The 25,502-nt window shown below is 45.3% G+C and overlaps 1 protein-coding gene across 3 annotated transcripts; it reads left to right on the top strand.

Annotated features, from left to right (window-relative positions):
- Nucleotides 1-1,086: 1,086 nt before the first annotated feature.
- Nucleotides 1,087-24,293, top strand: nt5c2a (5'-nucleotidase, cytosolic IIa). 3 transcript variants are annotated; one of them, XM_040033900.1, is made up of 18 exons: nt 1,087-1,541; nt 2,021-2,142; nt 9,075-9,148; nt 10,429-10,546; nt 10,645-10,740; nt 11,489-11,580; nt 13,999-14,056; nt 14,203-14,296; nt 14,382-14,435; nt 14,542-14,625; nt 16,153-16,194; nt 16,280-16,387; nt 16,849-16,915; nt 17,455-17,625; nt 18,814-18,865; nt 19,294-19,354; nt 22,550-22,726; nt 22,967-24,293. In XM_040033900.1, the coding sequence occupies exons 2-18, from the start codon at nt 2,042-2,044 to the stop codon at nt 23,192-23,194; spliced, it is 1,677 nt and encodes a 558-aa protein (XP_039889834.1). In that variant the 5' UTR covers nt 1,087-1,541; nt 2,021-2,041; the 3' UTR covers nt 23,195-24,293. The 3 variants fall into 3 exon arrangements, with proteins under 3 accessions (XP_039889834.1, XP_039889835.1, XP_039889836.1); XM_040033901.1 differs by lacking the exon at nt 1,087-1,541 and adding an exon at nt 1,584-1,713; XM_040033902.1 differs by lacking the exon at nt 1,087-1,541 and adding an exon at nt 1,743-1,883.
- The last annotated feature ends 1,209 nt before the right edge of the window (nt 24,294-25,502 follow it).

The raw sequence follows: 25,502 nt of genomic DNA, 5'->3' as shown, positions 1-25,502 counted from the left end.
GGGAACATTTTGATCTTATTCCTCCCAACAAGGTATGTAGATTTCTACAGAAGATGTATTTTCATAATACTGATGGTGCAATACAATTTATGTTAAGCTGTCTTGACTTTTGTACAAGGTGAAGTGTTTGCTATGTGCCAGGGAGCTGGGATATAACAACAACAACACCTCATCCATGCTTAGGCACTACAGAGCTTTGCATGAGAATAAGGGGGACACCGATTGTGGAGCAAGACCAGGTGATCCATCAAATGCAATGATAATATAGGATGCAGTAATGTTACTAAATGATATAACAATATTATACAACTGTTATAAGTTACATGTGTGATATTTATATTTGTGCTTTATCTTTATTGTCTTTCCTCAGGAGAACAATCTCAAATAGATGAAGACCTGGTCAGCATGGTGATTGAGGACTCCCAGCCATTTAGCATTGTGGAGGACAAAGGATTTAAAAGATTTGTTAAATCATTAAATCCTAGCTATGTTCTCCCCACTAAAGGTCATAAAAGCAGTGAAAATTTAGTTTTTACAGAATAAAATGTGAACAGGCAGGACTGAGGCCTCAGTGTGTAGCTGTCCATACCTCAACGTTACAAAAGCACAACTACTGTCCACACCCCAACCACACCTCACCTCACAGTAAATGATCATTTCCATTTTAAGCATTTCCAAATAATCATTTTCCATACTGCCAGTATAAATATACACAGTGTACTGCCATCACTACAATATACATGTTTTACACACTCCTTTTGTTGTTGACATTTACAGGCTGTGTGCAAAATGCCACACTCTTCAAATTCATGCCAGCTATTGTTTTTACGTCCAGTAGGTGTCCTGCTAGAGCAAATGAAGCTTCATGAAGCTTTGCGTTGGGGTGAACCAATTGGATGAAAAGCTTCAGTGCTTCATGGGGCTTCATCTGCCCATCACTAGACAGCGGTATTTGCCAAAAGCCCGTGTTAGCATCGAGCTTGGAGAAATACTGCGCACCTGTGAGCATGCCTAGTGTTTGGTCTACAGAGGGGAGGGTCTTTCACGACACACTGACTCATTTAACGGTGTCATGTCCACACAGATGCGGACTTTCTCTTTGTCCTTTTTGGGGGCTACGACCATGCCGCAACACCAGTCTGTTGCTCTTCCACACGACTGCGTGTTTGAGAGAAATAGATAAAAAAGAACAATGTTTTTTAAATGCAGAAATGTTTAAGCAGATTTTCAAGGCTTAATATCCTGAAAGTAATTTTCTTTGATCATTTTAAAAAGGGCTCAAGTTGGTTCAGTGATTTATGAAAAAAGCAGAAAAACATTGTCGTTTGTGGATTTTACGGCAGATTTTGTGCGTGTACATTTTTGTCCACGGAGGTGTCGAGGCGGGCACACGGGCCAAGTATTCAGAAGCTCCAGGAGAGGGCGGTGAAGTCATTCGGTGCAAAAGGAAACTGCAATAACAACAGAGAAGACCAGGAAGCAGCTGCAAAGATTTGCGCATGCGCCATACACTGTACCAAGTTAAAACTGTAGAAACGACGGTGAGTTGTTTGTCATTCTCTGCATAAAGTGTAAAACTGCCTTTTATCTTAACAGCGTCTGGTCTGTGAAGTTGTTGTGACTTTGTTCGAGGGCAGCTGGAGCTCTCAGTGCGTGGGCGCTCGGAGTGTGGTTACACGCCGTGCTGTCAGCTGCAGCATCGGAACTTACTCTGTAAGATGAAGCTGAACTTTACCGGAACCTGCCTTCTGCTCTTGTTTAAAATACGCATGTGCCGTTAACAGTCCAATCCACATGGCCTTAATAAACAGAGGAAGCCCCTAAACCCGAGTGGGTGATGGTGGAAAAGGGCTGTGTGAGAGGGTGTGGGTCATCATCAAAAAGTGAGATTTGAGGCGTTACGACGTTAAAGGACGTGAGGGGCCGTGGGTGTAACAGGGAGACGCTGAAGCGTCCTCGTTAATGTGCGACGCAAAGAGCCAGCTGGGCTGTTTAAACGATTCGGTGTCTTTTCTTACAGAAACGTCAGTAACGGTTAAAGATGACGACCTCGTGGAGCGACCGTCTGCAGAACTTCGCTGCTCTTCCAGCCAACATGGACGGTGTGGCCATGAAGAAGTATCGTCGTGAAGCCCACCACAGGTAGATGGTAGTCTGTCCGCTGATGCTCATAAAATGTGCAGTTACACAGTGCTGTGTAGAAGTCTTGAGCCGCCTCTCCTTTAGCATAGTTTGCATGGAGAATGTGTGCAGTTGTAACAAGCTTGGAAGTCCACGTCGGAGTGAGCACCTGCATGCTTTCAGCTTTCCGGGCTTCGTTCCCGAGCTGTTCTCCTGATCCTGGCCGTCTTTGTTGTGTTCTGTCAGCATCACTCTGCTACAGGATGCTGTGTGTTGTTCTGTGCAGGTCTGCTTTTACCTCATTGTCCAGTGTTTTGGGACTGTGCTGAATGTATGTTTGTGAGTACTCTAAAGTTGCACACATTTGTTTGTGGAGCATATATTACACAACTGTAACCAGTATTCCAACCAGCGATGCTGGGGATGTTGATCACTTGCGAGTTATGAATGCAGAAAATCCACCCTCTGGCAACAGCTGCAGTTTTTAGCCGCCAACCTTCTGATTAGTTGATGATCTGCTGCCCCTCCTGAACTACAGCCACCCAACCCCAGGCCAGTTCTTGTATATATAGAATCCACAGCATGAACACAGTGTTTTAAACTATTCACAAAATGTGCTGACATCCACACATAAATTCAATACAGTTTGACTACATGTAAAAGTATTTTGCAAAGACCAGTTCTGCGTTCCACGAGGGTACATCTGTCACCATCTTACAATATTGTGATTGTAGCCGTCCCCAACTCTCTGTGAATGGGACTCATGGCCATTGATTCAATTCAATTTTATTTACACAGCGCCAAATCACAACAACAGTCGCCTCAAGGAGCTTTATATTGTACAGTAGACCCTACAGTAATACATACAGAGGAAACCCAACAGTCATATGACCCCCTATGAGCAGCACTTTGGTGACAGTGGGAAGGAAAAACTCCCTTTGAACAGGAAGAAACCTCCAGCAGAACCAGGCTCAGGGAGGGGTGGGGCCATCTGCTGTGATTGGTTGGGGTGAGACAAGGAAGACAGGATAAAGACATGCTGTGGAAGAGAGACAGATTAATAACAAGTATGATTAAATGCAGAGAGGTCTGTTAACACATAGTGAGTGAAGAAGAAACACCCAGTGCATCATGGGAATCCCCGGCAGCCTACACCTATTGCAGCGTGCATCGAGATATCGGGTCGTTAGTACGCTGCTGCCCTTTTTATGTGTTTCATGCAGCTTTAGTGCCTGCAGACCAACAGACCAGATTTAGAAGATGGCGCCTGTGTTTGGCTTTGCTGACCTTTGACTTTGTTATTTTTACTCTTTTGTGTCATGACTTTAGACATTTTTCTCTGTACCCAAATATTCAAGTTCATACTTGCATGTTTGCTCAGAAGGCTGTGGACTGGGAGGATGCAGTGTCATCATTCTTTAATGACATCACATCGGGTCACATGGGTTTTAGACCTGCCCCTTCTTCTTTTGTCCAGTTTCCTCAAATATTTTGAAGATGGACACAGTGTCAAGTTACGCTAAGTTTTAGCTGACTGGCTGAAACGTTCCTGTGAGAATGCTGGATGGAGTGAAATGGGTGAAAAGTGTTGTTCAAAATCACATTTAAGAAATGATCAAGTCGGGCTCCTTGGAAATAAAACGTAACGAAACTAGCACTGGCTCAAGACTTTTGCACAGTACAGTATTTCAGATTGGATATGTGATTAAAAAAATGGACGTACATTTAAGCAGCTTAAAGAAACACGGCACATAGTTAACTTCAAGCAGTTGTAGCTGAAGTTAAAGCAAGTTGGTAGAAAATACACACGAGTACTTTATGTACAGTTTTCCATCCATCCATCCATCCATTCGCTTCCGCTTATCCTTTTTCAGGGTCGCGGGGGGCGCTGGAGCCTATCCCAGCTGTCATAGGGCGAAAGGCGGGGTACACCCTGGACAGGTCGCCAGTCTGTCGCAGGGCTAACACACAGGGACAGACAACCATTCACACTCACATTCACTCGCACATTCACACCTAGTGACAATTTGGATTAATCAATTAACCTATCCCCACAAGCTGCATGTCTTTGGACGGTGGGAGGAAGCCGGAGTACCCGGAGAGAACCCACGCAAACACGGGGAGAACATGCAAACTCCACACAGAAAGACCCCGGCCTGATGGTGGAATTGAACTCAGGACCTTCTTGCTGTGAGGCAACAGTGCTAACCACCGTGCCACCGTGCTGCCCGTACAGTTTTCCACTTGTCATAAACACGGGAAACCTCACCCGGCCCGGACACGGAAAGGATTGACAGATTGATAGCTCTTTCTCGATTCTTTATGACAAGTACAGTTTTCCACTTGTCATAAATAAAACGGCAACATTTAAATTTCAGCATGAAGTGAATTTTACGAGTGTACGGTGTCTTGGATGGGAATCCATTAGAGTTTAGTGATTCTGATTCCCTGATCAATATCACGCTCTCTCATTGTGTTCTTATTGGCTCTGCTCGGAGAGCCGCCGCCATTTCTGCAGCATATCAAAGGCTTGAGTTGCATGCTGCGTGGTCAAATGTTTGTGCACGTTGGAGGTCTTTCCCGTCTTTGTTGTGCTCTGTGTTGGGTTTATTACGCAGAACACTAAAACGTAATGCAGCACATTGTTTAATTACTCCCAGGAGAAATGAATCCATTACACTGTCTCCCTAAAATGACACGAAACACGTAACATAATTACCACTGAACAGTACAAACCTAAGGCATGAACACAAAGCCAACAACCGTTTAAAGTGATCGTCACAGTGATTCTACATAAGAAACACGAACAGTAGAAACGAAGGTTGCAGCCTCATCCATTTGTTTCCTGTTCAAATTCAGGGCTGGTCGCTGGGCTGGGGCCACCGTCGCTCTCGGGCCCTTTTGTGTAATGGTCACATCCACACTGTGTCGCTGCTCTCTTCCTCTGGCACAAGAACTGAAATCAGCCGATTGTAACAGAGAGCACAGAGCAGCAGGGCGACAGCAGGGCCAGCCTGGCTCTTGTAATAAGGGGTTCTGTCTGACTTCAGGTTGTGCACTGCCCTACCAATCGTTACTCTGTCATTCATACCCAGTGCATACCATTCAGACATGTTCATGAAGAAAAACACACCAGTGCTGTAACAGAGGCCTCGTGCAGTCAGCTGCTGTCAGCTGCAGTCAGCTGTGAGCTAATACAGGAAGGATCTAGTCTTTGCAAAAGAGGAAAAAAGGGAAACAGAAGTGGACGTCTTCCAGATATGTACGGCTGCAGCAGTTCTCTTGACTCATTCTTTAAATATCCAAAGCATCAAAGTGACAGTATTACTGCAGGGTCTACTGTACAGTATAAAGCACCTTGAGGCGACTGTTGTATAAATAACATTGAATTGAATAGTTATGGTTAATTATTCAAATAAATAATGGTTGAGCATAATAACTATGATTTTTAAGGCCTTTAAAAATCATAATTATAACTTATACATATGGACTATTAACCTTACTGTAGATTCACAGTTCAATTACTGTCACCTCAGATTAAAAACATTCATATCGGTCTGATCAGTTTGTCATTATCCTGAGTCTCTGTCTCCTAGCACAGCTGCTGTAGCATCGGGGGTTTGCTAGAGTTGGTGTCGGTTTTGTTGAGGCGCTCTCAGCCAGGCAGGAACTCGGATGGAAAACGTACAAGTTCAAAGGAAAGTCCTTAATCAGCTCTTGTTTTCCACTTTATCATTTAGTCAAAGCTCAACCTGTGATATCACTCTGGCATGACCGAAGGATAAGAACAAGCAACCAAAATGAAATAAGACTGTTTCTTCTCATTCATTCTAACCCAAACAACACACTGACTCGTCTCAGATGTGTCCTTTATAAAGCCACAGACCCGGGCTTTGTTATATTGCTACTCAGATGTATTCAGAACTGTATTAAAATGTCAGCTGTGCCTGTTTCTTGTATGTTCATAATTTTAAACTAATAGTAGGTAATGAAGGCAGATCTAATTGCTTTTGTTAAGAGATAAAAAGACTGTCTGCAGTCAGAGAGCAGCAGGAGTGGTAATATTAGCACTTCTGTGGTAATACTGCGTGTATTTTCTATTACAAAGCTTTCCAAAGGATCTGGCTCAAAACCATCCTGCAATGAGGTATGCCGTCCTATTGTTACTGAAACTGTGAATGGTGACGACGTTACTTTTGAGTTGTGATGTCTGTGATTTGGTTTGACCTTCCATGAAGCTCTCAGCTCATGGAGCTCCATAATATTAATGATTGGGATTTCTCACTGTGAAGAGAGCAGCTCTCATTGTGGGTTCTTGGATTTGCATTTCTCTTCTTTCTCCATCTGCCCTTTTATCCTTTTATTCCATTATTATACATCAGATGAACTGAAATCCAGAATTACAAGTTATTGTCAGTTCCAAAAGTGTCTTCTGTCGTTATTTCGCAGTGTGCCAAATGTTTTTAGCAGATGAAACGTCTCGACTGCAGAGAGGCCAGTTCTGTACTTTCTGCTGCCGTGCTGGTATAGCTGTACTTTGCAATTTAGCATTGTCATGCCTAAATATGCAACACCTGAAGAAGATGTCTACTTCGATAAATCACTTAAAGCACTTATCGAAGTAGACATCTTCTTCAGTAGACATCTTCTTCAGGTGTCACTTAATCACTTAAAGCACTTTCTACTACAAGTAGAATCCAGTCACACATTGGTACGGCCCTTTATCTGTGCTTTTTTTTTTTTAAAGATTTGTTTTGGCTTTATTGGACAGAGAAAGTTAAGACTGAGGAAGACATGAGGCAAAGGGCCGCAGGTCGAATTCGAAGCCGGCCGCGCTCAGCCATGCGGCATGTTCATCCAACTGAGCTAAACTGGTGCCCTGCTTAAGCACTTTTAACTTGAATCTACACGCGCACTAATAAATTGTGGGTTCAGTAGTTTTATTTCAGTAGATTTGCATGTTATTGCATTCTGTTTTCTTTTTATGTTTTCAATGTCCCCAAACTTTTGACGTTGGGTTTGAATCTCCATCCTTTAATCTGTACGTCTTCAATTATTTCCGTATACACATATATTTGGATTTGGATGCTGCTTCATGGAAAATGTTGTCAAGTCTTTCAGATTTTTCCCATTCCTGCTTGGATAATACCTGAAACATCCAATTTTCACGTTCCGCAAGTAGAAAAATCCAAGATTTCATTTGGGATTGTTGAAAATGGTTGATGGCAATGTGCATGAGTTTGGTTCTCTGTTGTGAGCTCCCACTGGCTCATCTATTAAACTGCAGTTTGTGGCTGGTTAGCTGAAGCCAGCCTGTGTGATATGAGTGGCTTCCATGTGCTAAAGTCATATGTTGCCTTTATGCAGCATGTTGGTGTTAGAACATTCTGGTAACAATGTTACCAACAAACTGCAAATGGCAAAAATCAACTGGAAACACTGGATCTGGTACATCTGGATTTCTGCTTTAGCTCAGGTCACATTATCAGTTCAGTGAGGACGATATGAGCTCACACATTTCTGCTGTTTGGGTATTTGGTGGCTAATCGGAGCTTTACATCACTTCCACTTCTCACACTGTAAAGCTCATCACTGACATCGCTGGTCCAATCATCTTCCTGCTCGCCTTCTTCAGGCCAGTCAGCCTCTACTCTGCATGTTCACTGCTTACCCGTCATTCTCCCTTGCAGACGCCTTCATGCAACCAACTCCGTCCCATTTCCGCCTCTCCCATGTTACTCAGGCTCATTCAAGCCTCCATCTTTATCTGCACCACCTGTGTGTAGACTCTGGGGGGTCCTGCCCTAATTCTTATAACCGCTGGGATTCCATTCTGTGATGGGCCATCAGTCTAATGGCCACATAGCTTCATTTTTACATCGCGGGAAACTCCCCCTACTATCAGTGTAGAGAAGTTACATATTTACCAGTTTGTCTACATGATAAAGAAAAAGCAGCTGTGACAAAGACAGAAAACAGTCAGCACGACTCTTTGGACTTAAACTGTAAGAACCAGTTAATTGACTGGTTCTTGTTAATGGACTGGTACTTATAACGCTTTTCTACTCTGAGCACTCGAACACAACCTGCCTCATTTACCCAGGAACGTTTTCTGTGCTCTTTCTATGTGACTGCTTTCTGGCTAACATTCATTCTCCAATGGATGCATTGGAAAGCCGGGTTATTATCTTGCCCAAGGATATTTGGCATGCAGACTGGCACAGATGGGAAATGAACCACCAACCTTCCAGTTAGTACTACCTGAGCTACAGCCACCACGCCAGCTCACTGCTCAGACTGTCCAGGTTTTTTTTTTGGTTTTTAACTGATTTCGTAAGAACAGAGGGGCAGAAATTTCTGCAGTTGAAAGTCAAAACAGAGACTTTTCTCTCGTGTAATTGTTCGTTGCATAATGACTTTGTGTAGTACGATTGGCAGTAAGGGATGTTTTCATTAGAAAGTAGTTGGGCATAGAAGAAATAATTGAATGGGTGAGTGAGGCTTGCAGTATAAAGTGCTTTAAATGCTCGAGTAGAGTATAAAAGTTTTTATATAAGAAATAGTCTGATGACATTTTTCTGACCCCTGACCTTGAGGCCGAGGTCACTGAGATTCAAACTCATCTCAGATTTGTGGTAGATACACGTATGATGTTAATTTGAAAGTCCTGCATCACATTACCTGCCCAGCAAGGTGACATCATCAGCCTTTTCCAGCTGATGGTAATAACAAGCGTGAGTTTTATCTGAGGGACTGAAGCTCGGCCTGCATCATGCATTAAGACTTTGCACTGTTCTGTAGTTTCTGTCCTTGCAGACTGATTTGTTAACTGTTTACTGTGGTCTGGGTGTGTGTTGTGGGAAAAGTAAGCAGTGTAGTTTCATTTGAGTTTTAGATTTCATGACACTTTCATCTGCCGTGCAGTCGCTGACCGAACGATTCTCCTGTTTCAGAGTGTTTGTTAATCGAAGCCTGGCCATGGAAAAGATCAAGTGTTTTGGTTTTGATATGGATTACACTCTTGCAGGTGAGTGAGTCTTTTCTTTAATGTAAATTCCACTTATTTATTTTAGGTCATCCTCCTTAACTCCACATATATGTGTGCAGCGGTGGTATCCCAAACTGTTTGGACGAATATGTCGACCATCAACGATGGTGGGAGAGAATCGAAGAGAAACTGGCTTCTTCTGTGTTTATCTGTCTGACACACTCGACCCAACAACAAATACAAAATTAAACAAAAAGTTAAAAATCAAAATGTCTCTTCCAGTGATCTTAAAAAAACGCTGTATTATAGCTATATTAATACTGAAACAAACAAGAAAAGAAGGTCAGATGTTCCCTCCAAACAAAACGTAGAAATTCTTTGACAGAAAAACGAGCATGTTTTAGCCGCGTGATTCACAGTGTTAGCTGCGGTAAGCTGAGCACAGCAGGATGGTGGACACGTACATGCTCGTGCAAGTCAGCCGTGCTTGAGTCCTTTGCTGGCACCGTGCGTCTGCACCGCTTTGGTTACATCCTCAGGTTTCCCTCTTTCATCCAGTTTAAAGTCAAAGAATTCCCAAATTGGCGACTTTGTATTTTTTGGCAGCTAGTTCCTCCATGTTTGGACTTCTTCTGTGTTCTAAACAGTCCGTGCATGATCACGTTGCCCCGCCCATCAGAAAGTGGCCTGCGTATCGCCTATCGTCAGAAGAATATTACAGAATGTTATTAGCTGTAAACAAAAGCCCTCCCTGCACCTAAATCTGCTGTCAGAGAACACGACTGATTTAAAGCACCGAGCTGAAGGAACTTTCTAGATAATGCCATCATCTACGTCTACCTTAATTACTTGATTATTTAAATATTTAGACAAAACCTATGACGGTAGGAGCCTGAAATGTTCCTTTTTTTTGCATTTTCTGTATATCAGTCTCTGAAGTTAACTTTTAGAATTCACATTATAAAATAATAACAGACTATTAAGTGGAAATATCCACCCCCACCCAGCCACAGGAACCGCTACGTTTTATGTAGAGTTTAAATAAATATGATCCCTAAAAACGTTGCCAAAGCACAAATGTGTTTGTTTGAATGTATGGGCATCAAGCATGCAGTGTGCTCGTGGGAGATATGACCGCGATGCAGAAGAAGACCTTGCTAGCTTGTTGTTTAAACGATAGAAAACACAGTTTGGTTTTGTTTGGACCGTTGTAGCAAGATACCAAAGACATGAATAAGACTCTTTCCATGGTGGATACAACAACATCCGTTACTGGAAGGATTGTTGTGAACCTGAGCTTGTCTCTCTGCTTTTTTTAGTGTATAAATCTCCTGAATATGAGTCCCTGGGCTTCGACTTGACAGTGGAGCGCCTGGTATCCATTGGATATCCACAGGAGCTGCTGAACTTTGTCTACGATCCCTCCTTCCCCACCAGGTAGGTTCACAGATCCCAGCTTTATTATTTCACTTCACCATTGCACCGAATGGTGAATGTCAAGTGTTTATGTTTTCACCTATTTCCGTGCTTCACAGAGGTCTGGTGTTCGACACAATGTATGGGAACCTGCTCAAAGTTGATGCCTATGGAAACATTCTGGTGTGTGTGCATGGGTTCAACTTCTTGAAGGGGTAAGGTCCATTACTCCCACTTTGCTTTAAACTGGGCAATTATACAAACCTCTGTCTTTAAATTCAGCTTAGGCGATAAAAACTGTTGAAACTTGACTGTCCTGTCAAGCGCCGCTCAGAGGAAGTGCTGCATGCCGGTGTTTCTTCAGAGCACGAAACCTTTCGCTGGTGTTCACCAGTGCGTTCACTGGTTAAGCCTGTTGGGGGGATTGTTGACGTTGTCGTTGTGCTTTCGAGGACGTGATTGTGGATCAGGTCAATATTTCTCTACTTCAGCAACCAATGAATTTTTCTGTGCTGAAGGTCAAAACTCAAATACAGGTGCTGTGGACATCTTCCAAGTACAGCTGAGGCAGGCAGGAGTTTGATTACAGATTCTAGTATGATGGTGCTGCTGAGCTAAAGCACCCAGGAGCCATTCAGTTCTTTAGCAGCTTAATTGTGGCTAAAACTCCGCTACACTGGTTTGTCTGTGTCTGGCTCATGAGCAGCACATCTGGGTGAGCTACACACCAAAGAACTGAACACTGGATTTAATCTGCCAGCAGTTTTCTACCTGTGACTGACTTCTTGGACTCATCCCTGTATTCCTGACATCTTCCCATGCTGTGTGCCACACTCACATCATGTTAACAAGCACGCTGGTTTCAGTGTAGAGTTTGGACCGCTGCAGAGGGAGATAATAATGTTGTGAGGTTTGTATGCTTGTATTTATATTTGCTACTTCTTGGTTACTATTTCTGCTCAGACCTGACATCAGAGAGATGTACCCGAACAAATTCATCCAGCGTGGAGACACAGACCGCTTCTATATCCTCAACACTCTCTTTAACCTCCCCGGTAAGTAAGCAAAGCAACTCTGGAAGTTTTCTGATCTTAAAATTCAAACCTGAGCCTGATGCACTCTGTACAAAAAGGATATAATAAAACAAAACATGTCTGCAGAAAGACTACATGTGCTTTATCAACCTGGGGAAGGCCTTTAACTGTGGGCCAGCTGTCAGCCAGCTGTTATATACCATTTACATACAGCTGTGGTGAGAGCTGGGTTTGCATTGGCAGCATTAATGGGGACTCTGTAGGTCGGGTTCATCGGTGGTAGCACGTTGGCGCTCCATGCTAAAGATGGGACTGCCTGTTTTAACCACAGGGAGCATCTGTTGTCAGTCTGTCAGAGGCAATGTCGAAAATATAACACGTGTCGGGCTTGTGTGGAGAAGAGTAGAGGTATGACCCGTCTATGGTGTCAGCTTCTTAGGCACAAACAAAATCCCGTTGACATGCTGGATTGAGCAAATATATTTAGCAATATCAGTAGATCGTCTAATCCAAAGAGAAGCAACCACAACGGAAATCTGGAGTTTTCTGATGGTGCTCAGGAAGTGATTTCATTCATTAAGTGGATTTTTTTTGGTGTCCCTCCATTTCTAATGTTTTTTTTTTTGTTTTTTTAGAATATTTTCTCATGAACAATCATTGCTTTGTCTAAAATATCATAATCCAAAGTTTCAATTTATATCCAATGATTGCTGTTTAATTTTAGCTTATATGGCAAATCTTTTTTTTAATCTAAAGACTCATCATAGTGATAGTGTGAGGAAGCTCGCGCTGGAGCACTGACACCTGCTGGTCATTCGATGTACTGCATCATGTGCTCACATGTTTGTGATCCTCAGAATCACCTCAGGTCCAGTTCACACAAAAACAAATTCTTGCATCTTTAACAACCTAAATAAAAAGATGGGTTTTAAAGCTTTCAGTACATGCAGATTTTTATAAATACCCCAATAAATTAATTGCAGTAAATGTTTATGTAATGATTCAAAAACAAATAAAAGCAAAGCAAAAATAACCAAAAACAGTTTGTTACACTTGTGCATAATGTTAGTGCAAGGACAAGGGCGTTTACTGTCACAAGTGACCTCAGGAATCAACCCTGCAGACTGAGGATCAGCTGTACACTGCTTGATCCAGCCTATGACGCGTGAGTCAAATCCAAACGTATGCAGAGCTGCTGATGGGATTTCCAGTTCTTTCTCTGTATGCAAAGAAAGATGTTCAGTAGCGTTGGCTGAGTGCACCTTTGATGCTGACATGAGTGAGCGGTGGCTGGATGGGAGGGTAGGATCTTCGCTTGTGTTAAGAAGCAGAGTTGATGTTTAGCGCGGCCTCCTCTCCATCTGTCGTGTTGTTTACACCTTTGTCTGTCTCTGACTCCTGTTGGGACTGCTGCTGCTCCTCCTGCACTAGTGTCAGCAGCAGCGACCGTTGGTGACGGCTTTGTTTGAGATGGTGCAGCCGCTCACACGTCAGTAAATGTGATTTCATTTCTGTCTCCCACGTTTACTTTGCCCTTTTGTTTGTCCTTCTTTATCAGCCTCTTGTTCCACATCAGACTCTGCTCAGTGTGTAACGACACCAGACCCGATGACAGTTTGATTAACTCACACGGTTGCTGTTACAAACACTGCAGCTCGCAGCGCCACACAAACACCACCACAGACAGACGGCTTTTTATGCTGTCGAGCGTGATTGCAGATGCCGTGCAGGTGCGTCCGTCAGCATCCAACACTCCACACTGAGCTTTGCTGCAGGGAAGAAAGGAGGCTACAGACTGTTGACTGGTTACAGGCAGATATTACTTTGAACAGACGCCCACATCCACAGCTCCCTCACACACTCAGCCAAAGAAAGAGGGATGGTCGTGTTAATTCATAGAAAACTGTAGACGTGAAACAACTAATACGAGTTCTAAATACGGCTGTGAGGAACATTATTAAACAGTACGTGAGTGAGTTTGGTCTTTGCTGGTGTCACCGCCCTCGCACCAGTGCACCACTCACCGCCCTCGCCAGGACTACTTGTTAGCTGGGCTTTTTTCCTGCAGCAGACTCAGGTTGTGTGCAGGATTTCAGCTCATGACTCAGGCAGTTCATAAACTCCAAGCCCAGAGCTCGTCGCTCAGGACAGCTCAGAGTAGAGATGCAGGTATTTATCCTGAATGTCTCCGGGGTGAGGTCATTAGGGCGTGTCCGCCTGGGAGGAGGCCCCAGGGCAGACCTGAGCCACACTGGAGTGATTACAGCTCCCGGCTGCCTTTGACGGCTGGGAGAACTAGAGCAGGGGGCTTTGCCTGGGTTTCTGCCTGTGACCCGTGCCCTGGTATCCTGCAGAAAGTGAACAATGACTGCTGTGTTTCTGCTGGTTTTGGTTTGTTTTTCCAATGAACGGGTGCAGACTCACTCTCCCTTTCCTCAGAAACCTACCTCTTTGCCTGCCTGGTGGATTTCTTCAATAACTGCTCCAGATACTCCAGGTACTGTAGGCTGAGTGATTCAGGCAGCGAGGGGCAGCCGCTCCTCTGATGATGATCTGTTAATGACTGATATTGCTGTAGTGTTTCATCATCATAGTATTCTTTGAGAAACATGGAAACGCTGTAAACATAATGTGTCCCTGTAGCTGTGAGACTGGATTCAAAGACGGGGACCTCTTCATGTCCTACAAGAGCATGTTCCAGGATGTCCGAGATGCTGTGGACTGGGTTCACTTCAAGGTAGAGACTCCTGTGTCCTAGTCCCACGTCCTTCAGTCCCTGCTTGGTCCATGAATGTCCTCAGTAACCTGATTTACTGTCACAGGGCTCCTTGAAAGAAAAAACAGTTGAAAACCTGGAGAAGTACGTGGTGAAGGACGTAAGTGGAGCAGCTCTGATTCTACAGAGTGAAGCTGGTGACACATATTGTTGAGAAATGAATAAATGAAATGATTTTAATGATTCTGTTTTTGATGTGTTTGTAGCCGAAGCTTCCTCTGCTCCTGAGTCGCATGAATGAAGTCTCCAAAGTGTTTTTGGTCACCAACAGTGATTATAAGTACACACAGGTAAAGCTCACAACAATAAACAGCTGTTTTCATCTTCTTCTGTAGAAAACCTCAGAATGAAGAAGTCTGACGGCTGCATGAACAACATCATCGAATTAGTGCATCATTTATTAACTATTAAACTAGTCTTTTTTTCTTTACAGTTTAACTATAGGTCAGGCTTATCTCCAACCTTTTAATCTCAGAGATTAGTAGAAAAATCTCTACTACAGAGAAATTGATGCTGGATGACAAACACCAATTAGTTAAACCACAAGAATTGTATTCAGCCCGAAAACCTTAGAAACAGGGTGTCTAACCAGACACTTCCTGGGATTAGCTTTGTCTCCAGTAACGCTGTGAGGAAGCTCCCGCTGAAGCACTGACACCTGCTGGTCATTCGATGTACTGCAGCCCTACTATGAGGCGGCTTCGACCTGGATGCTCATCGTAAACAAATACGAGTGTCTGCTTTCTCTGTAATTAGAACCTCCGAGTGATGCTGAACACTTACTGGTACGTTTTCAGCTCCATCAACTCTGAGCACGCTCGCTGCTTCTGCCATGGAGATGCTGCCACCAGCAGTTTCCCTGCAGGATGTTTACCAGTGTTGGTGTTTGTCACTAAACTGGAGAAGCTTTTTGTCCCTTTCAGAGCTTTCAGTGCAGTTTGACTCCCAGCAGGCTGAGGGAAGAAGCCTTGTAGGCTGTGAGTTAAGGCCTGATACATGAAGCACTGCTAAGATGCTTCCAGCAGGTTCTCCCACCTCTGCAGAGGATTTGTTTTGTTAAAGTGATTTTTGGAGTCACCTTCTCGTCTAAGGACCTTCTTCTCCGGTTCATCAGTTTGACCGCAGAGCCAAACGTCTTCAGCTTCACAGGTGCTGAAGCTGCTGTGGTCTTTAGATCCCCACAGTCTTTGACACGGTTTCCCTCTTCTGTCATTTACCAAGTTCTTCCTTCAGCTTTGATCTATCCATCGAGGGAGGGAGGGAGGAAGAGAGGGAGGGAGGGAGGGAGAGAGAGGAGGGAGGGAGGGAGGGAGGAAGGAAGAGAGGAGGAGGGAGGGAGAGAGGCGGGACGGGAGAGGCCGGAAGGGGAGGGAGGGAGAGGAAGCGGGAGTGGGGAAGAGGGAGGGAGGCAGAGAGGGAGGAAGAAAAGAGCGTGGAGAGGAGGGAGCGAGAGTGGAGGGAGGGAGGGAGGGAGGGAGGAAGAGAGGGAGGGAGGGAGAGAGGAAGAGAGGGAGGGAGGGAGAGAGGGAGAGAGGAAGAGGGAGGGAGGAAGAGAGGGGTGGGAGGGAGAGAGGGTGGGAGGGAGAGAGGGAGGGAGGAAGAGGAGGGAGGGAGGGAGAGAGGAAGAGAGAGGAGCGGAGGAAGAGAGGGAGGAAGGAAGAGAGGAAGAGGAGGGAGGGAGGGAGAGAAGAGAGGGAGGGAGGGAGAGGGGGGGGAGGGGGGGGTCGTCATTGTGGTGTGAAAATGGAAAATTTCAAACATGATTCATTTTAAATTGGATTCAAACATGATTGATGAAAAAAACTCTTGTCTTACAGAAAATTATGAGCTACCTGTTTGACCTCCCTCATGGTCCGAAGGTAACACGGATGATTAAAGCTTACGTACACATTTGACCTACACGCTCAGACTGATGTGTTATTGTGTGTGTGGATGACCTTGCAGCCGGGCACGCCCCACCAGCCCTGGCAGTCCTACTTCGACCTGATCCTGGTAGATGCCCGTAAGCCCGTCTTCTTCGGGGAAGGAACGGTGCTACGACAAGTCGACACTGTGAGTGTACTCGAGTGTAGCCGGCTGCGTTGTTGCCGTGTCTTTGATACGACTAGCATGATCACGAGTGCTGTTTCCAAAGTAACGTCCTGTGCTGTCACACGCTCGATGCATCTTCGCCACACGACCGTTCCTGTGACGGTGCTACAGTTAGAGCCACTCACCGGTGCCCGAGTGTACGCTTCCTCCCACACAGTTACACCAGCCGCTGAAATGTGGCTGATGACCTGCAGCTCACTCAGCACCAGGCCTGTAAAAACATGAGATGTGGTTTTGCCTGGGCTTCCTCTGTGAGCTTTGGGTTCTCATGTCAGGGGAAATTCTTCAAAGTACCTGTGATATTGAGCTTAACCCACGGATGATGCTCGCTGGCTGCCCGCTGAGCGAGAGCAGGAACTTTCATTTGCACAAAAGATAAGTTCAGTAAATGCTGCTTATGTGACGTGTTGTCTTTCTTTCAGAGCACAGGACGGCTGAAGATCGGCACATACACCGGACCTCTTCAGCACGGCATCGTTTACTCTGGAGGTAAATTTAAAACACAGAGCTGTGCTGATGTTGGACAGGATCTCATGTTTAGATGTTCTGATCAGTCAGGACTTTGTTGTATTTACAGTCCTGACCTGTTTTTGAGTAAAGGGCTCGTTCCTTAATCCGTGACTCTCACTGCATGATGTAAGAGGTTCGTCTCTGAAACAAACAGAAGTGATGTGCAAACATGTGTGAGCCGAGTCACAGCTCCAAACCTGAAGCTGATGGTTGTTCCTGGGAAGCTTGCGCTTACAACAGCTCAGTTTAATCAGACCGAAGCTTTGTTGTAGAGTCAGGTTCTGTCGCTGTGGTTCGATGGCTGTCCTCGCTGGTTTCCATCATGCATCCAGTGCTGTGAACATTTTTGTACCCTCCTTCTGACCGATCCCTCTGATGCTCTGTAACCATCTGCAAACCTTTCGCCTTTTTTGGCTCAAATTGTAAATAATTCACATTCCAGGTGAGAAATGTTTTGAAATGATTGATTATGGTCATTTTAAGAAGTGTTTTTTTCTATCCTTGTTTTTGTGTCTCAGGTTCTTCAGACATCGTCTGTGACCTGCTGGGCGCTAAAGGAAAGGACATCGTCTACATCGGAGACCACATTTTTGGCGACATTCTCAAATCTAAGAAGCGTCAGGGTTGGAGGACGTTCCTGGTGATACCTGAGCTGGCCCAGGAGCTGCATGTGTGGACTGACAAGAGCTGTGAGTCTGCGCCCACACGTGTGCACACGCACATAAGAATAAGCATGTTTATCCTGTGGGCTACAGGCAGCACAGACGGAGAACTGTGTGTGTTTGATTCTTTCTTTTGTTTAAATCCGACACCGTTGCAAAGCCAGTTTGTTCCTGCCGAGGTCGATGCTGCAAAGTGTTTGTAGAGTCAAAGGTGAGACTGTGTAGAAACAAACTGCTCAGCTGCACCCGGGTCTCAAATTCACACATTCCCCGGTGCGTTGGTCACTCTGGCATGAACAAGTGTTCAGAGGGTGAAGGTCAGGAGTGTGGGCAGGCCGTTCCTCCTGCAGGTACAGATGAACTGCTGGGCGTGCGGGGGCAGAGGTGTGGTCATCTGGGATGACAGTTTGGTCCCAGACTATGGACACGTAGGTTTGCCACTGGGTGCAGGCTCTTCTCTTCACATCCCTCTGCACTGAAATTGCCTCCAATCACGACAAACCTGTTTCCAGCGAGGGAGATGCTGCCGCCACCTGTTGTTGCAGCAGTCGCTCCGGCATTCTCCACCTTTGAACCTACGATCCAGCTGCAGTAGGCAGAACTGAACTCATCACTGAACATAACGTTCTGCACGTGTTCAGGTTTCAGTAAGTACATGTTGCCGACAGCGGCGCAAACAGGCAGCGAGGCCAGAACAGTCAGATACCAGCTGACCGGTGCAGCAGGCGCCTCAGCGCCCGGGTACCGGAGGTTTAAACTGTGACAGGAAAGATTTGGTATGTTCATGGGTTCGGCTCACACACTCGTCTGCTGTCCGGCCCACAGATGCATTGTGCTTCCAGATGTGGCTCCGTGCACGGAAACATTCCCACAGTTTAAGATTGATTTCCAAGGAGCGTTGCTGCAACAAAGAAATAATCAACCGCACACAGTTCCTGTGCTAAGTATGTATGAGTGCAAGCTTTTATACAGTTTGTTCGTTTAAGCAAAATAATTACTGTTAATATTTAATTCATATTAAATGTTGACTAGCCAGCTCGGCACCACCTCAGCCGATCAGTCATGCGCGTGCCTTTGAAACATCGATGAGGCCGTGATGAATAAAGTTTTCTGATGTTTCACAAACTGTAGATTCAGTGACTGTGTCCATCGTTGATGTGTGGTCTGTGGAATAGCTCAGTGAAGGAAATAAACTGACACTGTTTTCTTTTCTAGCCTTATTTGAAGAACTTCAGTCACTGGACTGTTTTCTGGCAGAGTTTTACAAGTAAGGTTCTTCTTTTGTCTGATAAGCAATTTAAAAACAACAAGAAAACATGTTGTGGGCTCGGATGGGCCTCAGAGTTATATCTGCAACACTGATATTTACAGCAATACAGAAAGAAATGTTGAATGTTTTACCACCGATCACAGCAAACAACTACATTGATGACAGATGAACAAAGTGTGAGTCTGAGGCTACAAGCCTCCAGCAGCATTGTGTTGTAGTAGCAGCGGCACAGCATAAAATGCAAAGTTAAATATAAGAACCAGTGTAGCCTGGGAGGTTGGGCGGGTATCGAGCACAGATGTAACAAACCTAAATATATTATATTGCCTTTAACCATGAATCATTTCGAGCTGTTAACAGAAAGATCAGTGCAGAAGCTTCAACCTTCAGCTGTGGAAACTACATTTCAAATGACTTGTCCTCAGGCACATGGACAGCAGCAGCAACGAGAGGCCTGATATCAGCTCCCTGCAGAGACGCATTAAGGTACAACTTCCTCTGAGGCTGGCTCAGCACAGCATCACTTCTGTTATCAAATGCATCAAATGTAAGTCGGTTCTTTTTCTAAAGACATGTTCAAGAAATGCAGCGTTTACAGAAGCACGAGTATAAAGGTTTTTGCACCTACAGTTAATGTCCAGTAAAGTGAAGTGTATGAACAGTGACAGCATTGTTAGAATTTCCCTCTGTACGCTTCCCCACTGGATTTGTAATCCACCAGACGGAGGCATCAGTCTCAGCTCATTCACAGCAACAGTCGCCTCAAGGTGCTTTATGTTGTAGACCCTACAATAACACACACAGAGAAAAACCCAACAATCATGTGACCCCCTATGAGCAAGCACGTTGGCGACAGTGGGAAGGAAAAACTCCCTTTTAACAGGAAGAAACCTCCAGCAGAACCAGGCTCAGGGAGGGGCGGGGCCATCTGCTGTGATTGGTTGGGGTGAGAGAAGGAAGACAGGATAAAGACCTGCTGTGGAGGAAGCGCATCACTCAGTAGAGCTGGCCTGCTGGTCTTTAAAGCACAATGTTCCCTGGCTTAGCACGCTGTGTGTAGCTACGGTTGAGCATCGTAGTCTGGGCTGGCAGGTGAACTGAAGGGGTGTGTCAGTGGGATGGCCATGGGCCGGACCTGTTCCACAATCAGTCTCCTCAGTGTGTGGTGTGTGTCATTTAGGGTCATTTAAACGTGACCTTTTTTTGGCACAGGCACGAGGCATGACCTCTTTCACAGCACGGGAATCCTTTGTAGATTCATGCTCGCCCTGAAGATGTGATGCGACTGTGGAGTGGAGGTGTGGATCTATACAGCGTTCCACAAAGTTCCACAGTTTCCCAGTTCTCAATCAAAGTTTTCCTGTGGAACGCCCCCTGAACTAGGATTTAAAATTGGACAGGAGTTACAGTCTAGTGAATCAGACACAGAAACAGGTGTCAAACTAAACCTGTGTATGTATGCAGAGCACTGAGCAGGCTCTGCTGCAGCCATGTTCTTAGGTGCAAAGACAACAAGTATTATGGGATGTTGCTAGTGATACATGAATAGCTCTACCTTCATAAGAATCGAAACCAATCCTGTTTTCCTTGTTTTGCCAACTTTCCTGTTGGAACACACTTGAGTTGTGCACTATGGTGCAGAGTGCAGTTGGAGAAGGACACATTAAAAGGACTTTAACAAGAAGAAGAGGGACTGTGAGGTGGGGGAGGGAGAGAAGTGTTTATATGTATGCATGTGTATATACAGTGGATGCAAAAGTATTCGGCCCCTTGAACATTTCCACATTTTGTCACATTACAGCCACAAACATGAATCAGTTTTATTGTAATTCCAGGTGAAAGACCAACACAAAGTGGTGCACACGTGAGAAGTGGAACGAAAATCATTCATGATTCCAAACATGTTTTACAAATAAATAACTGCAAAGTGGAGTGTGTGTAATTATTCAGCCCCCTGAGTCAATACTTTGTAGAACCGGCTTTTGCTGCAGTTCCAGCTGCCAGTCTTTTAGGGTCTGTCTCTACCAGCTTTGCACATCTACAGACTGAAATCTTTGCTCATTCTTCTTTGCAAAACAGCTCCAGCTCAGTCAGATTAGATGGACAGTGTTGGTGAACAGCAGTTTTCAGATCTTGCCACAGATTCTGGATTGGATTTAGATCTGGACTTTGACTGGGCCGTTCTAACACATGGATATGTTTTGTTTTAAACCATCCCATCGTTGCCCTGGCTTTATGTTTAGGGTCGTTGTCCTGCTGGAAGCTGAACCTCCGCCCCAGTCCAGAGAAGCACCCCCAGAGCATGATGCTGCCACCACCATATCTGACAGTGGGGATGGTTCAGAGTGATGTGCAGGGTTAGTTTTCCACACACAGCGTTTTGCATTTTGGTCTCATCTGACCAGAGCAGCTTCTTCCACATGTTTGCTGTGTCCCCACATGGCTTGTGGCAAACTGCAAACGGGACTTCTTATGGTTTTCTGTTAACAATGGCTTTCTTCTTGCCACTCTTCCATAAAGGCCAACTTTGTGCAGTGCACGACTAATAGTTGTCCTATGGACAGATTCCCCCACCTGAGCTGTAGATCTCTGCAGCTCGTCCAGAGTCACCATGGGCCTCTTGGCTGCATTTCTGATCAGCGCTCTCCTTGTTCGGCCTGTGAGTTTAGGTGGACGGCCTTGTCTTGGTAGGTTTACAGTTGTGCCATACTCCTTCTATTTCTGGATGATGGCTTGAACAGTGCTCCGTGGATGTTCAAGGCTTGGGAAATCTTTGTGTAGCCTAAGCCTGCTTTAAATTTCTCAATAACTTTATCCCTGACCTGTCTGCTGTGTTCTTTGGACTTCATGGTGTTGTTGCTCCCAATATTCTCTTAGACAACCTCTGAGGCCGTCACAGAGCAGTTGTGCAGCTGTTTTGCAAAGAAGAATGAGCAAAGATTTCAGTCTGTAGATGTGCAAAGCTGGTAGAGACAGACCCTAAAAGACTGGCAGCTGGAACTGCAGCAAAAGCTGGTTCTACAAAGTATTGACTCAGGGGGCTGAATAATTACGCACACCCCACTTTGCAGTTATTTATTTGTAAAACATGTTTGGAGTCATGTCTGATTTTCGTTCCACTTCTCACGTGTGCACCACTTTGTGTTGGTCTTTCACCTGGAAGTCCAATAAAACTGATTCATGTTTGTGGCCTTAATGTGACAAAATGTGGGAAAGTTCAAGGGGCCGAATACTTTTGCATCCACTGTATATACATAGCTTAAGTGACCAATCACAATAGGTTTGGTCTCCAAACTAGACATCACTGAAAGACAGGAGGACGAGCTGCAGAGCTGAATATGCTTCGATTTTTATTAGAAGTGATCCAGATGGGAAGGATTAGAAACCAGTATGAGAGGGACGGGCTGAGGGGTTGAGCTGGTATGGACGTACGCAGAGGAGGATGCTCTCCTGTGGTGAACTCTAAAGAGAGCAGCCAATAGAATAAGCAGGAGGTTATCCAACCAACATATTACTGTACTGTTACCAACCGGTTTTGTCTTGGGCATCACACCACCTGCTCCATAATGCTGGGATGAGGAACTGCGTATCCTACTGGTTTGATGCTAACAGCAGCTGGGACCTTTGACTCCGCAGCACCAGCGAGTCTGACGTGACTGTGCATGTTTGTGACCTTTTCAGAAAGTGACTCATGACATGGACATGTGTTACGGCATGATGGGAAGTCTGTTTCGGAGCGGATCCCGGCAGACTCTGTTCGCCTCCCAGGTGATGCGCTACGCTGACCTGTACGCTGCCTCCTTCATCAACCTGCTCTACTACCCCTTCAGCTACCTGTTCAGAGCTGCACACGTGCTGGTGAGAAACCTACACCCGTAGTTGTGAATGCAGTAAGTCGAAAAGCTCTCAGGAGCTTCAGATTCACACGAAGGTCTATCGGTGGGTTCAGTTCAGTACGTTAGACATTTAATACTTAGGCAACCATTTATGTCGAGTATAAAGACCCCCCCGTGCCCACCCACACCCCATGGGGGTCGTTGTTACAGACGAGAAAGTGATTCTTGATTTCTGTCACTCACTGAACCGTGTCCCTCCCAGATGCCTCATGAATCCACAGTGGAACACACACACGTCAACATCATGGACATAGAGTCGCCGCTGGCCACAAGAAACCGCCACGACGTCGACTTTAAGGAGATCGAGTGCAAAAGACACCAGCTGACCCGATCCATCAGTGAGATCCAGCCGCCGCATTTCTTTCCTCAGGCCCCGCAGGAGATTACCCACTGCCACGATGAGGATGATGACGAGGAAGAGGAGGAGTAGGGGAGGGCCGTGAGCCTTTCCCCAGAAGAGCCTGTTTCCATTTTTACGTTTGTCTTTACTTTGATTCGTAGCTGCAGCGAGCGAGCGCTCTCAGAGAGGGACTCTCAGTCCACGCTCTGCTTTTAACTGGGCTTATACGTGCTGTGCTCCATGCTGCGCAATATCAACGGTTGGTTCTCACGTGTACGGGATTGTGCACCGAGAGTTGGTCCCACGCTGCAGTCACGGCGGACTTCTGCTGTGACTGTGGGAGAATATCAGAAGTTCAAACTGGGTTTGTTGTTGCTGAATATCACGGTCTTCCACTGATGTTAATCTGTGACCAGTCTGAAAGGGCTCTCATTGGTTCAGCTGTCAACATGTTGCAGATGTGCTGTTCCTGGAGTGGGCTGAGATCAAAGTGCCTCAGTGTTATTACAGATGCTGTTCAGTGTACACGTGCTTTTCTTTTCTCATGTTTTTATGCTGCTGCCTTGATTTTAAAGAAACTACAAATATGTCCGACCAATAAAGCTGCAGCGAGGGCCTTAAAGGTTGTAATTTGGCTGTATGCTGGAGTTTTCAGGGGCAGCGTTCCTGCATTGGTACAGATGTGCCAGAGGGAGCAAGACTGGTGCCGACAAACGGGGCTCCTAAAGTATCAGGGTAAGAAGTAAAAGCGTAGATCTGACTGCCAGAAGAGGGAGACAGGCAGCATGTTCAGGGTCGCCAACAGGGTCGGGCTGCTTCGGCTGCTACTAACGAGCGACTGCAGTGATCGTGCTGCTGCAGGCTGAGACGGTTATTCGTCCTCTGCTCTTCTTTTCTCCTTCCTGTGGGTCAGTTTGAGTGACGGTCCTGTGAGGTCTGAGCTAAAATCAAAGGATGCTTTTTGAACCTGGACGTGCCCAGGAGGACTTTCATAGGACGGACTCATCATAATCCATGAAGCTGAAAGCATGTTTTTATGTTTTATTCAAATTTCATATGTCAGCAACAGAGAGTGCAAATGCTTTTTTTATTTTGAATTATGCTGGGGGGGGGGGGGGAGAATGATAACATGCATTGTTCTGCAGTTGACACGCTTTTTCATGACTGTAATAAAATATATTACATTGCTGCTGCGTTTTGATTTTGCTGTTAAATTTGCACTTAGAACAGAACAGAACAGAATAATCCTTTAATTGTGCCACAAGGGGAAACTTGGTTGTAACAGCAGACAGACAGACACACAAACAAACCGCACACAGGACACAAACATGCACATTTCTTTTACATATTTACATCAAGGACAGCAGTTACCAGAGTACTGCACTGTTATTACATTAAATAAATACAGATAAGAGGCCGACCTGGTTGTCGTGTGAATCAGTTGATAAAATAGTGAAAGTTACAGCACTGATGTAAACATCTGTTTGTTGGGAGCAGTTCTGGTTGTGCAGTCTGGCAGCTGCAGAAACGCTCCTTCATGCATCGAGGGCGCAGCAGTCTGTCACTGCAGCAGCTCTGCAGCAACACTTACATGCATGTAAATGTTGGGAGACTCTGTCCATCAGAGATGTTATTTTGGCCAGAGTCCTTCTGTCTCCCAGCACCTGCACTGGGTCCAGGGTGCATCCCAGCACAGAGCTGGCCTTCCTGATGAGTTTATCCAGCCTCTTCCTGTCAGCTGCTGGTAAACTGCTGCTCCAACATACAACAAGTGTTCCTGTAGCTCCTGATAAGCCTGGTTCATGATAAGAGGTCAGCTCTTAGCTCTGTCCGCTCACACAAATCACTGCTGTGCTGTGTTATCAGACTTTATCTCTTTCCTACTAATGTTTCTCCTCAGTAAAGTTTTCCTTGGTTAATTTCATTGTAACTGGTTCCAGTTGTCCCTTAATGGGACGGGTCACTGCAAACAGCTTTTATTTTTATTCTGATTGTGACAAACGTGTGAATCTCGTGCTGCGACCTTTTCACTCATTGAATCTGAACACGCTTTGACACTTAGGGAAGGTTTGGAGCCAGTGAGAGACAGAATGATGAGATTTCTTCTGCACTGCTGATCTTCATCCCACCTTTAAACGTCCTCATCAAAGGTCCACTTAAAAATGGCAAAAAATGATATTTTTCATGGTTGGATCTCAACAAGCTTCAACAAGAAGAAATGGAGGGAGACAAAACGTTTTTTCAAGCATTTATTAAAAACAAAGCTTAACCTGAAACAGGCTGTTTTACAGCTGATCAAGGACCACACCTCCAGAAAAACATAAACCCCCTAAAACAGCTGTGCAGCAGTATATACACATCTGTGCTGGAGGCCCCGGGGCAGACCCAGGACACGCTG

Source organism: Simochromis diagramma, unplaced genomic scaffold (genome assembly GCF_900408965.1).
Source record: "Simochromis diagramma unplaced genomic scaffold, fSimDia1.1 OVJJ01000176.1, whole genome shotgun sequence".
NCBI classification, from domain to species: domain Eukaryota; kingdom Metazoa; phylum Chordata; class Actinopteri; order Cichliformes; family Cichlidae; genus Simochromis; species Simochromis diagramma.
Note: the sequence above shows the minus strand (reverse complement) of the source record. Positions and strands in the feature narration are given on the sequence as shown.